Genomic DNA, 15,477 nt, shown 5'->3' with positions numbered 1-15,477 from the left:
GAAAATTTCATTTTTTAACAATTCAAGAGAAAATTGAAGTAAAAACTCTGCTTTAATTTCAGCTAGAAAACTCTGGTTTGCCTTTACCATGAAAATTCTCCAAACCAAAATTTTTGCCTTTTTTTTTTCTTTTCAGTGCCATATGATTTCATCAAGATCAAACAGCTTTCATGAAACAATTAAAAATTAATTACTGGATTTTTCTCCAGAAAACTTCCCAAAGCCTACCTTCATAATTTCAGCATCCTGAATGACAAACTCTGCACAGAAGCAGACAGGTTTGAGCAGGACCCATCAGGCATTAGTGTCTGCACTATTTTGTCAGTGAAAATCCACCGCATTTTGATCTACAGCAAATAGGTGGTTCCAGCTCCTAATTACTGGACTTTCTGTCCAGGTATGAATGGAGAACCACTCCCCATCTGACATTTGCAATTAGTTCATGTCACAAATAAATGGAAAAATACCTCCTCACTCCTCACAGTCTTTCCATATAACATGACATGATAATAATTCGTGCTATTTTCATGGAGCAATACTATAAGAGATATGCTGCCAAATGAGCCTGTAATAATACTAAAAACAAAAGGTCTAATATGATGATGCTTATCTTTGAAAATAAATGCCATGAGAGGCCAGCCACAGTAATTGCCTCTATTGAAGAAAAAAAGAAATAGAAAGGAATGGTGCAAAGCAGTAATCTCATACTCAATTAAGCAATGCTGACTCCTGGAATGTCTTTCAGCTTATGTTTCCCCAGGAAAAGAAAAACAAACTAATTTAGATGAGATGAAAGTAGTGAATTTATGTATGAGCTGAGGTATAGATTGTATGCATTTTAACAGCTCAGACCTGAAGAGATGTACCTTCATTTTACAAACAGGGAAATCAAGAAGGGTAAAAAATAAAAATCAAGATAAGGAAAAAAAAAAAAAGGAGAGAAATATCTAAACTAACCACATAACTGCCATTTTTAACTATGGAGGAAGTCCCCCTGTCTCTGACACTTGAACATGATTACTCAGTTATCAGCTCAGGGCTCCAGATGGGTGCAGGATAGACATATTCTCACAAGACGTCAGTATCAGGCCTAGGAACAAAACCACTCAAATTCCTGAGGTTTTAGACCACAAGATTATTCAGGGCTGAATTTTAGAGGATAGGCAACATGAGATACAGACAGAAAACGACAACTTGTGGGATCCATGTTTAAGCAGAAGCCTCCTATCCCTACAACAGTGTTTGAAGTAGCACCATACCCCCACAGCTCTCTCCTATGTATAAAGCATTTCTCCCTCCCTCCCAAAACCTTTCTCTCCCCATAAGACCATTCAGCACATCATTTTATCCACAATCCTCTTGTATTTCATCTGAAAATTTCTAGAGTGCTATAAACACCTCATTGTGCTTTTAAAACCTAGACTTGTTTAGGAATAATTGTAATTAGGCCCAGGATATGGGAATAATAAATCTTTCATCCCTGAAGAGTTGGTAATCCAATGGAAGGATGGATAATGAACCTTTCCCAAAAGAAACCCATCTTTTCAATGGGTTCGAGTTTGAGCTCCAGCACTTGGATCCACACTCAAGAGAGAGCAATCCCTGCTGGGTGTGAAATAAAGCCATGACAGATAAAAGCCATTCTCTTAACAGCCTTTTCTCTGTGCTGGCTTTACTACAAATATGACTTTTTATACTGTTTTAGTTAAATAAGCTTTATTTACCATCTTTTTATTGTTTGGTTTTTTTTGTAGCAATGGCTCCTGGTAAGTCCCACTGTGTGTGCCAGGTGCGAGACAAAACAATGCTGAGAGAACAAGGAGCACACTCCTTTCCTTCACTGCTATTCAATGTTTATTTTATTGCTCAGAGGTTGTCCCTCTAGTTTGACCAAGGCAAAACTCAGCATTCCACTTTAAAGAAACTCGGTGACTTCGAAAACAGACTTTCTGAGAGCATCATCTGCACTTATTCATCAGGTGGCTGGAGAAATTTTCCATCCTGCGCGGCAAAGAGGTCTGTGGTTCGAGGCGCTCTGCTCCGCGTTCTGCTGGCGGCGGTAAAACGCTGTTTCTCAGAGGATCAGCCCGAGATGAGAGCGCATCTCGCGCTGCGTTACATGGCAGCGCTTGTCATCATCACAGCGATGGTGCTCGATAACGACATGTTTGTAACGCTGCCTGACAACAGAAGTACATCGCTAAAAACTATTCTGTCTAACTGGGGAATTTTGCAGAAAAGCATCACTTGTGAGCATCCCTGCACACCCCAATCCTCGGCCAAACATCTGCTCTCAAACCAACGCTGCTGCCCGCAGCTCCGCTGCTTCGAATCGCATCGCCTTCACCTTTCATCGTGCACCACTCTCATCCTTCCAAAGGAGGACCCATTCCGTGTATTAACCCCTTCCTTCCCTCCCACCAGCGATCGGCCGCGTCCGGGGTCCCACTCCCGCCCCCCCCGCACGGCGCACCCGCCCTTCGCCACGAGGCTCCCGTAAGCACCGACGTGTCCGCGCCCCCCGGGCCCCCCCGCATCCCCCGCCCCGGCCGGCCGGTCCCCCGCCCGCGCCGCTCCGCAGCCGCGCTGGTGCCGCTCCGGGCGGCGGCGGCGAGCGCGGCTCCGGCGCCAACTTTGGGAGCGGAGCGAGCGGAGCATCCCCGCCGGGGGCAGCGGCGGGGCCGGCGCGGCCATGCTGGGGCCGGCGGCGCGGCTGGCGCTGGGCGCGGGGGAGCTGCCGGGGCGGCTGCTGGCGCTGCTCTGGCCGGCGCTGGTGCTGGCGGCCGCCGCGGCCGCGCTGCTCGTCCTGCGGGGGCTGCGGGACCGAGGGGCCGCGCCGGGACCCCCCCGCCGCCGCGCCGCCGGGGAGGCGCAGGAGGAGGAGGAAGAGGCGGAGGAGGAGGAGGGTGGCCCCGCGGGGGCCGGCGGCCGGGCGGCCGGGGCGCTGCCGGCGCGGCAGCCGGAGGAACAAAGGCGCACGGCGCAGGTAAGGTTAGTGCGGGGTTCGCGCCTGGCCCGCTCCCCGGGACGGGACGAGCATCCTTCCCTCTCTCCTCCCCGGCACCTTTTCGTCCTGCCCGTCGCGCGGAGAACAGCCCTGCAGACAGCCCGGTCTGCACCCTCCGAGTCCGGCCCCACCGGGCTGCTGCCATCCCAGCTCACCCTGTCTCATCCCATCTCACCCCGTCCCGCCTAGAGACGCACCGTCCCGAACCTCTCGGTGTGACTTAGGGGTGAGTGGGCTCAGCATTCCCCGCTGAACCCGGCGGTGCCATCGAGATGACAGTGCAAGGCAGCAGGTTGCCCGAGCACCTGGCTGGGGGTTGCTGGCGCTGGCTTTGTCTGACAGCATTAACTCCATATGAGATTGATCCTCTTTGCAGGGAATTAAGAAAACTGCAGTTAATGTCCATCATATTAAGAAGGAATATACAAGAATAGTATCCATACTACGGTGTTAACACAATATGCTAATGATGTATATTTACTCCAAATCAAAACTCTGCTGTTATTGCATTAATACGTGGCTGTGAGCTTATGACCATGGCCACCCTGTTGAATATATGCTGTGAGTTTAATTTCATGCACAGTATTGAAGTTTCTGCATGACGTTGTCATGACTCTGTTGCTTTGACATGCTGTAAGCTGTCTGTAGCAGAAAACCTCAGTGTAAATTACAGAAAACCGTTTCACTGAGGCACTGCAATATGGAAAGTAAAGCTCTCAGAATAACTTACCAAACATAAGTATGTACTTAAAATTAATACATCGAGCTTTTTTTAACACGTTGATCTGTTACTATTATCTCCTAGGTCATATTTCTGAGAAAGACAAACAAAATGAATTTGAAGGATTTTTTTAAAGTGTGCTATAAAATAAGTGGTTTTGTTCCTCAGGAACAAAAATGTGTCAGGCTTTCCATTGTAACACTAGTTTTCAAGGGTTTATTATTTTGTCATGAAGTTTTAGCTTTTAGTTGTATTATAGTTATCTTTTAATAAACTGTCCCATTTTAGGGCATTTTTTCTTTCATCGGTCAGAGCAGAACCTTGACCTGACAGCACAAGTACCCCAAATTAGTAAAGAACAATTAAATCCAAAAGTAATCTGAACAGAGCTGCCTGTGTCAAGGGGTGAAGAGAGATTTCAGTAACAATTTTATTATAGCTTTATAATTGTCTATACTAGATAACTTGAGTTGGCTGCAGAATGAATGAAAATTTTCCAGAGCCACCAGTACTGGTGTGGGACAGAAAGGGGAGGCACCCACCTTATTGTTTAATCTGTTACTGTTATCTCCTAGGTCTCATTTCTGAGAAAAACAAACAAAATGAATTTGCAAGGATTTTTTTAATGTGTGCTATAAAATAAGTGATTTTATCCTTCAGGAACAGAAATGTGTCAGAGGCAATCCAGGTGCTGTGATGGTGGCAGGGTTATTAGTTCAAGCTGAAGGCATTGATTTGAATAGATATCTTCTAGTCAGAGATGTACATCTCACAGGCCTGAGTATCAGAAACCAAACAAGAGGAGGGATAAACAGAAGGGATAAATTTTTTTACAGTCATGTGCAGTTTCTGTCATTAATCTCTTTTCCAGTGCTGAGCTATTCCTACTCTTTAGGTACTGGGCTCTAGCAGTTGCATTTACACAGTAGCATCATCCTCTATATGAGACCCACTGATTATTGTGCAGAGTATGGAAAACATGGTCCTGAGGAGGTGGAAGGATGAGAAGACGATGATCAAGAAAAATAACTTTAAAGATCCTAAAGATAGACAACCCAGAGAAAGCATCTTACATACCAAAATGAAAAACGGAGGCTTGTCTTCCCATGACGGTACCATGCCCTTTCCCTTCTCCATTTGTCTCTTTTTTTTCTTTTCCCCACCCTGTCTTCTCCACTGCTCCTTGTCATTTCCCATCATGCTCTCTCTGTCTTTGGAACATCACATCCTTGAGGTAAAAACTTTATCCCCTTAAGTAAGTGTAAAACGCTGCACGCTGCTTTGGCACTTAGCTGATGTGAGGATGCCAGAACAGTGAAACATCTTTGATATGCTGAAATTTGCATATGAAAATCCCCACCAAAGCAGCAGAGGTGTTATTAATCCATTCATAGACATGGCCAATGCCGTAAGATGGGGTGTGCAGGCATTACAGGACGGGAGCCCCTCTCTGCTGCCTGCTGTGGTATGAAACCAAGACAGAAATTGCCTCCAGTGCTCAGGTGTGTTGATACATCCTAGCAGCCAAACATCTGCATATCCTGGAGTGGTGGATAAGTCAAGATCTTAATTAAAAGAACCTAGGTGGTTAATTATTTTTTCAGTTTGGGAATGCGTGTTTGCCAGTGGTTCCCAGTTGCTGCCTCATGGGTGGGCTGTAAGGTTGCCTTCCCATGAAATCTGCTCTTACTTGCAGTTGTCTGATGTAGGACTGATCTTCTTCCCTTTGTGTGTTCCTAATCTCCATTGCAATAGGCAGCCAGAAACTGTCCAGGAGCTACTGTGCACTCTTAGACCCAGACTGAGTGGCTTCCACAGCCCATGTGAGATAAGTCTGTTGAACAAACCTTCACAGAATCATAGAATGGTTTGGGTTGGAAGGGGACCTTGAAGATCATCCAGTTCCAACTCCCTTGCCATGGGCAGGGACACCTTCCACTAGAGCAGGTTGCTCAGAGCTCCATCCAGTCTGTCCTTGAATACGTCCAGGGATGGGCCACCCACCGTTTCCCTGGGAAACCTGTTTCAGTGAGTCGCCACCTTCACGGTAAGCAATTTCTTCCTGATATCTAATCTAAACCTCCTCTCTTTCAATTTGAACTCATTCCTCCTTGTCCTCTTACTACATGCTCTTGAAAATAGTCTTGCCCTCTCTTTCCTGGAAGTTCCCTTCAGATACTGGAAGGCCTCAGTTGGATCACTGTCATGGTTTAGGAATTGGAGTCCCCAGATTAGTGCCCCCACCAAGACTCTCCAAAACCACATGCTGCCCTCTCCTGCTCCCCAGCTTTTCCCCTCCCACCTGCAGCAGGATGGAGTTGAGAATTGGAGGCACAAAAGGTAAAGATCACTAAATGAGATAAGATCAGTTTACTGGAAACAGCAAGGAGATAAGAGAACGAACAGGAACAGCAACAATACTAATAACAGAAGGTGCAATGAAAGAAATGGTTCACACAGAAACCCGTTGACAATAGACAATACCAGACTGGAAGGAACCCCTTCTCCCCAGAAGAGAGTCCCCTTCCCCTGGCACCCCTGGCAATGACTGTAAGGTGGGATAGAATGACTTCCAGGTCCTGGCCATGCTCCCTTTCAATTTCTGAAAAAATTAACCCTGCCCTGTCCAGAACCAGGACAGTCACCCTGAAGTCTTCTCTTTTCCAGGCTGAACAATCCCAATTCTCTCAGCCTTTCTTCATAGCAGAGGTGCTCCATCCCTCTGATCATCTTGGTGACCCTCCTCTGGACTTGCTCAAACATGTCCATGTCCTTGCTGTGCTGGGACCCCAGGGCTGGATGCAGCACTGCAGGTAGGGTCTCACCAGGGCAGGGCAGAAGGGCAGAATCCCCCCTCACCTGGTGCTTTGGATGCAGCCTAGGACACAACTGGATTTCTGGGCTGTGCGAGCACATGGCCAGGTCATGTCCAGCCTCTCACCCACCGCTCTGTTCAAATGGGTACATGGCTTCCACAGAATCATACAAGCACATTTTGAATGTGATCTCATTATGCAACACACAAAACAAGTTACATTCTGGCTGTTGTCACACAGCCACACACACCAAAAAAACCCTCTAGAAATTATGCTGAGTGTGTTTAGTCTTTTTCAGGATTGCCTTTTCCCTAATTTCTTTTGGGAAATTGCTAATGAAACTTGCTGGAAGCCAACTGATCTGAATAGGACAGCTGCTGAGTTTGGGGATTTGTGTTTATTCAAAGTTTTTGGGTTGTTCTGCAAATTGGTCAGTTGCAAAGAAGAGCATTTTTTACAAATGCAGTGACATCATCTTCCTTAGGCATCTTCTAAAAATATGTACTATCTGATGCATTCCAAAAGAAAGCTTTCTGCCTTTCAGAAGTGTCTTTATAAACTGGTGATACTTTTTGCCTCTTGCAGGATTTGCTTAACAGTACCAGAACTACAGATCCATCCCTTCGGCTCCAGAGCTTTGCAAATAGACTTTTTCTTTTACCCTTTCAGGTTACACAGTATTCTTCATGCCAATGCAACAGAGTTGCACAATTATTTTAATACAGCTGTCTTGGATGAGAAATGATTTTGAAAGTGTCTTGAAAGGTGTTGGAGTTTGGTAATTGACTCCTTAAAATGGAGCCTTAATCCCTTGTTGAGATGGTGCTCTAATTAATCAGAATAGAAGATCTCAGGAAACTGATTTCTTCATCCCTCCTCACAACAGTAGTTTTAATCTACTCACATTGCAGAAACTCTTTCCCCAGATATGTTTTTATCCCCAGATGATGAGAGCAGCTGAACTGAGGCAGGTTCCTGTCAGCTCCTCATGTTTATGGCTGCTGTGTGGCTTCTCATGTGTCCAGGGAAGGCTGGCCAGCAGGAGGATATATAATGTAGGCAGCATCATCTTAAGGCTGTTTCCCTACATTTTCTCTTGCAATTGCTTTTGGATATGAGTGGCTACATATGCAGTCCTGGCTCCCACTTCTTGTCATCCACCTGTGTTTGTGGTCAAGGGGTCCCTACAAGCAACTTCATCTCTGGGAATGTGTGCAGAGGAACGGGCTTTCTGTGCTAATGGCCCAAGTCCTTTTCCACAAGGTTCTTGGAGCATCCATTTGACGGGAGAACCACCCCTTTCTTTGCTATGGTAGGTGCCTTAAGGGAAGGGAAAATGTCACATATTCGTAGTGTGTAGTTCTCATATAATTCTGTCTATTCATTGCATGTGTTTCCCACATCATTTTCCTTTCCAACAGACTCTTCTTTCCTACTGGGAACACATTTGTCTGAAGTGATTTTGCCAGGGAAAACTTTGCATTACTACATACCAATAGTAGCTATTAATAATAAGATTATTAGTACTTATGGTATTGATCACAAACCAAGATTCTGCTCTCTTTTCCACCCCTTTTGCAGATATGTCTGTGTAGTGTTGTGAGCAGCCATGTCCCAAAGAAGTTCTTTTATGTTCTTCTGCCATGCATGGAGAGCCACTCAGTTTCCTATGCTAACAAACCCAATATGTATTTTTTTGGCTTTTCATTGTCACCTCAGCAGAAATTGCCATTGTGTTGTCCTTTCTCTAGCCGTTAGGACTGAATGAGTAATTTTCTTTGAAGTTGGTACTTTCCTGTTTCTCTGGTGGCCTCTGCCTCTGCCTAAACCCCTTCCTTTCTCCTCTGACAAATGCAGGCTTGTCTTTTCCCATTCACCTGGTTCCCATTGGTTTAGGGAATAAGTCTCCCAGAGCGAAGTCCATCATCAGGCCAGACCATGTGGCAAAGCCAGACTGGCCAGGATGTCTGCTTCCATTTATGGAACTCTGAACCAGAATTAATGAAACCCAGCAGTGCTTTATTTCCCAACACGTTTGTCTCCCCGATTGCTCATTGACTGAGGATGGGGAAATGCGAGCTCCTGTCTGGCTGCAGCAGCAGCACTTGGGTTTGCTCACCCTGTGGCCCAGCCCCTGCTTCTGTGCACAGGAGACAAGAACCCATCTGCAGAGAGCCAAGAGTGAACTGCAAGTGGTGCTGCAAATATCTGACTCATAGCATGGAGTGTAGGGAGCAAGGACTGGGTCTTCCAGAGGATGCTGAGAGGGATGAAGACTTCCTGCTCACTTTTTAGCTTGTTGAAGATCTACTGAGAAAGCTGGAGTGCAGTGATATCTTGTTCAGTTATAACAGAGCATGTTTAAGGGAGGTTATTTATTTCCTGCTTAGAAAGTCCTTTTCTTTTTGTTCTTTTCTCTCACCCTCTCCCTTATTTTTTTAATTTAGTGCATGTTGGTGTTACTTTTGTCATACCAGTATTGCCTTTTGGCTTAAATCCACCATATTTATCTTGTGTTGTAACATAAAGGGGAAAAAAACCCCATTTTTTTTTCACTGGAAATGAGCACTAAGAAACAATTTAATTGAAGTATTTCTTAAATCTGGAAATGGTTTTGGGTTCACAGACCCCCTGCCAGAATGGGGTAGTTTTGCTTCCTTTCATTTCCAGTGTCCAACCCACTTAATTTGAGTTTTCTGAAAGTGGTGGCTGAAAACAATTTTCTGAATCTTTCTTCACGTTCTTAAATGAATTCCCTTATTTCCAGTGTGTGAAGCATATAATAGCTCCCTTTGGGTTTCATGGGCTGAGTTTATTTTGTCTTAGTATCCCTCTACTGGGCAAACCTTTCCATGCCTTCCTAAGGAAGGCAACTTTAAGCACCTTCCCTAAGAGGGAAAAAGGGCAGTTAGTGAACTTGAAGCTGATATATTCACATAATTTTTAATTAATCCTCTAACCGGTTGGTGGCACTGAGATGTGAAAGCAGGCTGCCTGATCTGATAGACACAAAGGTGGTGGGTTTTATAAAAATGACTAGCCTGACAAAACTATTGAAATGCATAAAGGTAAGTCTCTAGGGGTACAGCTTTATGGCTTTGAATACAAGGTTTATATACTAATAATTAAACCCAGTCTTTTTAGCACTTGGAGATGTATCACTTTGCCTCCTTTCTTTGTGACTTTACATAGAACTATATTAACAGCATAAAATAAATTAAGCACTAGCTCAAGAGAACCAGAAATTGCTAGTTTCAGAGCAATCATCAGAAATATAACCTTAAGTTACATAAAAAAAGGGGAAAAAAGGCAGGGGGTGGGGGGGAAATCCTGTTCCACTGGGTCATGAACCAAATGTCCATGAACTAAAAATATCTTTCTATTGTTCCACAGAATGTGAGTAGAAATTAATATGCTAAGTCTGATTCCACTAAAAGTCCTGATTCTGTTTCTCTGCATATATTTGATGTATTTGGAATTGCACTTAAGGCTTAATATAGTCACTTAATGTGGTGGGTTTAGATGTGTTTTCCCTGTACAAAACTACATTTTTCATTAAGAAAAAAATTTCCCTGACAGTATTAATTTCTCTTTAATGATTCCATTAGGTTAAACGAAATAAAATAATGAAAATTCCTTTTTCCTTTTCATAGTGGCCAAATGGCACGATAAAGAGGCATGACTAATCCCCTACCCTAAGGGCTTCAAAAGAGAAGAATAGGACAGGGTGGGGTTCCTCAGCCACACAGCCAGTTTACTGCCTGAAAAAGGGTTGGATAAGGGCAGGATTTAATACAAAAGGTCAGGCTAACATAATACATTTCCACTGAAAGGAAGTAGAACTCAGTAAAAATTCTTGGTGATGAAAGGAAGGGAGTTGATGCTATTACTGAAGAATGGCAAAGAAGCAAGAAATATTTCAGGTTCGAAAGAAGAGCATCACCACAGTGGTGGGCTGTTCGCTGAGCATCAGTCAGTGGTCAGGTTTGGTATTTTTTTGCACTCAGCCGATCATTAGGAAGGATGCAACAAGGTTAAGGAGTCCCAGGTGGGCACTTAGGGCTGAATAGCCACTCAGTCATCATGAAGACCCCTGGAACATAGTAAATGACTGTCAACAGTATCTAGTCAGTGATGGAGAGAGAGGGGGATGTTTGTCTAGCAGATTAAAATCATTTAAGTAGCAAATGTTGTGCTTGTTTGGTAAAAAGCATGCAGCAGTCAGGTTGGCAAAGCGTTAAAACAAACTGCTGCAATTTTCCCAGTTCCTTGCTTGCTTGTCATTTATATGGAGAGAAGGTCCAGGAATGTGATTCTGCCCCACCTGAGACAAGTCTGTCAGAGCCAATACAGTTTGCATCTTCCCTAATCCTCTATTGCACTCAACATTTTCCCTCTGGAGCTCTCCTTGCCTGTGTGAGGGCTCTGTACAGCCTCGGGCTGTGCTTGCTTATGCCAGCCTGGGGGAGGAAGGCAGTTTCATGTCCTTAATCCTGACGTCTCTTTGTCTCTGCCTGTAGTCCCTCATGCTTGCAGAAGCATCTTGATATAAAGAGAGGCTAACAGGAGGTGGGATGTCTCTTACCCCCTTATGTGTGTGTCTGAAAGAAGGCGAAAAAGCATCCTCCTCTTTGCCTCCTAAGCTGGTGTTGCTATTTCTGTGCCCATGGTGGCAGTCTTGCTCAAAGTGCCTTCACTTGGGAGGTCCATTTGCAAAGCCTTCAGGAAATTGTGAAGATTTCATTATGAAAACTGGGAAATCACCAGGGTTTGATGACATTAGGAAGGAATATTCCACTCACATATTGTGTGGCTTCCTCCAGTCATCTCTTCTTGCATTCATCCGATAAAATTCAGTTTTCCTGAAGTTCTCTGTCATAGAACGGAAAGTCACTCCCCCAACATTCTGCATTGCATAGGAATTGTTGTCCACTGAGACAAGATCTGTTTGTATTTTCACATATTTAAATGGAGAGAAGCATATGCTGAGAAAGAAAGAAGTATGAGCTCAAGATTTTCCATATCTATGTGGTTCAAATTTTCACCAAAATGCCCCTGGTTTTGTATTTTATATCCCACATCATATGTGAGAGGGTGCTTCCCTCTCTGCTGCAGGGGGAGTGGGATTTTTCCCTTGAGCAGAGCAGGAGATGGAAAATGGTTTGTTTTGTGGTGGGGTTTATGGAGTGCCTTTAGTAAAGGAACTTGAGAGTCTTAGACGAGAGAGCCCATGGGAAGAAACAAGACAGCCTTGCTAGCTATTAACAAATGTTGCTGGGTTTTAACAGGGAAGTAATTATTTCACTAATGTTCAGAATTACATAATTGTAAACAATTATATTGTTTGCATTTGACAGCCAAGAGAGACAGAGGAGATGTGGACCATTTTGGCTTAAGCTTCTAATGTGAAGTTGGTGGAATTACTGCTATGACAGGCAGGGGTTTTGCCTCCTGTTACTGGGATGTTTTACTGGAAGACCCAGAATCAGTATTGTCTGTGTGCAAAGCCCACGATTTTGGGGCTTCCTCTCCTAATAATTGTGGAACATGGGATGAACACCAGCCTGCTGGGTGCATGTCCACCGTGGGCTTGTAACTGGTCTGGGATTCCAAGTAAGCACCTCCAGGGATGAAGCATTTGCCAGCATACAGGTGCCTGTCACACACTTCAAACCAGACCTTCCTGAGACTTGTGAAGAATAGCTCTAAAATCCCCAAAATATCAAAGAGATGAGCATTAAGAGTCTGAAGGACTGCAGCCCCACTGGGTCTGCTGGGGACAGACATGGACAGTCACCCACAGGATTACATCTGCTGGTAGCTAATCACAGCCACAGTACCTCAGGGACAGAGATGACTTGTGAGAGAGGAGAGGAGGAGGAGGCAGGAGGAAGCATCAGCAGGCTTCCCTTCCCTGAGAGGACTGTGGGCACCAGAATTCAAGAGGGATCAGATGAGTTTTGCTCTGGGCAGGGCTGCCTTCACCTGCCAGGGATCCCCTAGCCCCAGGTGGAGGAGGAGGAGGATGGATCAGGGATTTGGGTGACAGCCTGGGTCAGGCTCCCTGCTGGGAGCTGTGGGATCAGCTGGCCAGCCCAACAGGTCTGATGGGCTGAAGGAAGCCTGGGCAGTGCTGAGTAGTGGCTGCACTGCACAAGGACAGCAACCTGGGTAAGTCAGAGAAGTGCCATACATCCAGCAACAAGGTCCTGTGTCTGTCAGGGGGAAACAGAGGCACCTGTGGAGAGAGCTTCTGCCTTGTCTTGGATGCTGCTGGCTCTGCACAGTGTGCAGTGGCCCTTGCTGGCACAGCCCTTGCTGTCTCAGCTGCAGATTTATACCCTCCCATCTCTGTAGCTGGTGGCTGGCAATTGCTGGGGGATTCTGAGACAGCTGATACAATAATCAAACTATAATTTGAGAAGTCTTTAAACATTTAATGTTTACTTTACAGGATTTAGGTAGGATAAAATCTATTCTTTTAGTTGGTCAGATAGACTTGAGAGGGAACATAAGGTCCACCCCAACTGGTAAACAAGAATTAAAATAAGCCTTCTCCTGTCTATGCTGTTTTTTTAAGACAGGCTTACCCTATTTGAAAAACAACTTTGATCCTAGACAAATCTTATGATAAACCACAAATATGTCTGCTTTGCAATAAATCTTTGTGGAGTTTCTGGATTTACATTCCTAATGGCTTAGCATACACTAATTAATTTGAAATAAATTACTCCAGTTGGAACAAGGCCACAAATTCTAGCCCAGATTCATACAGGGGGTTATTTAGCTGTATCTTTCAGACTATTAAATGTATTATAGGGAGGTATTGAAATAAATATATTTATATTTATATTTATATTTACGCATACACACACATGCATGTATATGTACTATAATGCATTTTTTTATTGTCCATCTCCTAGGTTCCAGTGAATGGCCATCTTATCACATCAGTTAACATCAGAGAGAAAAAGCTCCTCAAGGTACCAGCAAGAGTTTTAGAGTTTATGTATTGTCTTTCAAGAGACAGTTGTTTTAAGAATGCTCTTTTTTTAAGGTAATTTGTTCTTCCTGGGTTTGCTGCACTTAAGAGATGACTTAGGAATATCAGACCACGTAATTTTCTGGCACAGTCACACTGTAGTGCTTGTCACTGCCACCACAAGGGAGATGGTCTCATCATCCAAGCCCAGAAGTGGGTGCTGGGATCTCCTGTATTTCTATTCCAGCTCCAACAGGGACATTTCCTTGGGTGTCTTTAAGGGGGCATTGAGCACTTGTACAGATGTGGAGGAAGAGGTTGATGCTTTAAAGAGCTTCCAAGTCTTTTCAGCAAGTTTTACAAGTTGCCCAGAGAAGCTGTGGCTGCCCCTTGTGTTCAAGGCCAGGCTGGATGGGGCTTTGAGCAGCCTGGTCTAGTGGAAGGTGTCCCTACCCATGGTAGGGGGTTGGAACTGAATGATCTTTAAGGTGTCTGCCAAGCCATTCTGTGATTTTGTGATTCTGAATGAGGAGCAGCCCCCAAGCCTGTGTTTCTGGCAGGGGTTTCCCACTTTGGAAAAGTCAAGAACCACTGTGTTTAAACTAGAGCATTCAAAATTGATGGTTTAAGGTTAGCGCTCCTGTTTCATCAAGCTGTATGAAAATGGCCTCAGCTACTCCTGTGCCCTTTCAGATTAGTGTAAACTACAGATGCCTTCATTAAAAACAGGCTGTTCCATGGTTTGGGGGGCAGTGTGTGTGTGTGTGTAAGGGGTTGGGGGTTTTTATAAAGCATTGACAGGATCCTAACTCTTGATTTCAGCATTCTGGATTTTAAAGTGGGTAAATACTTTAGACTTTCCTCCTTCACAGGAAGAATATTAGGACTTAAGAACGATGAATGCAAGTCTTACTATAGAGCAGGTCCCTGAATTAAAATGTGAACTTTCTAATCTAGCAGATAAGATTTGTAGGTCCAAAGCAATAGCATTTATTTGTTTGGAATTTGCAATTAAATCTGCTCAGGAAGGCTTTTGCACACACTTAAAGAATCCAGCAGTCCCCTGCTCTTTCTGAGTATCATGGGTTGCCTCCATTTTGAAACTACTGCCCTGACTTTTTTTTCTTCTGGATGAAATGTAACAAATACTTGTTTTATCTTTCTGCCGTGTATCTCATGAATACTGTAGCCTAAGAAGAAGAGGAAAACCCAGTGTTCGGACAAGGAAGTGCCAAAAGATCCGCTTTCTGTGGAAAAAGACAAACTGCAAGAGGAGGAAGGTAACAAAAGATCAGATTCTTCTGTTATCTAATGCATATGACCAAATAGTAACATGGGATAAAATATGTCAAAAGGGAGGTCTTCTCTACTATTCTAGAGTTCTGTGTTAGTAGGAAAAGCTGCCAGTTTGAGAGTTATTTCTATCACCTGCTCCTTCTTATGTGTAACTACATGGACAGGGGCTGTTGCAATCTGGTCTAATTACAGAGGAGTAGAGAGCTAACACTCTGAATAAAATGGGTTGAACTTTGAAAGATTTGAATATACCCAAAAATATGATTAAAACCAAATGAGGTTAGATGTTGATACCAAAAAAATTATATGTTTTATTTAACAGTAAAAAAGGCAAAGAGAAGAAGGAGAAAAGATAGAAAGAAAGAAAGAGGTGTGGTGGGGGGACAGGGAAAATGACAAAGATTAAGTAGAAACACATCACCCCTCTATGGGTTCCAACAATGTCTTGTGGCTTCCCTCCATATGGTCTTCTTGGTGGTGAGGGTCCCTCATCTAAAAGTATAGAATCCTGTTTGGGCCAGGTGGGAACACCCAGGTACCTCCTCTGAGAGAAGCAGGTTTGACACTCTCCCTTGCAGCACTGTGGATTTGTTGCATCATGTGCAGTGCTCTGGTGCAGGGTCTGGGGACCCCTTTGGGGGGGAACCTTTGATGG

General features: G+C 44.4%; 1 protein-coding gene across 1 annotated transcript in view; it reads left to right on the top strand.

The window, feature by feature from the left end:
* Window positions 1-2,692: 2,692 nt before the first annotated feature.
* The window catches only part of LOC309570150 (uncharacterized protein), a gene marked incomplete at its 5' end in the record, with an annotated part of 31,608 nt that continues 18,823 nt past the window's right edge, over window positions 2,693-15,477 (top strand). Inside the window, 3 exons of the mRNA XM_082276777.1 lie at window positions 2,693-2,986; window positions 13,468-13,527; window positions 14,716-14,806. Of these exons, the coding sequence (XP_082132903.1) occupies window positions 2,693-2,986; window positions 13,468-13,527; window positions 14,716-14,806 (445 nt within the window). The remainder of the gene's footprint in view (window positions 2,987-13,467; window positions 13,528-14,715; window positions 14,807-15,477) is intronic.

This window comes from Coloeus monedula, assembly GCF_965178545.1.
Source record: "Coloeus monedula genome assembly, chromosome: 2".
Taxonomy (NCBI): Eukaryota; Metazoa; Chordata; class Aves; order Passeriformes; family Corvidae; genus Coloeus; species Coloeus monedula.
Note: the sequence above shows the minus strand (reverse complement) of the source record. Positions and strands in the feature narration are given on the sequence as shown.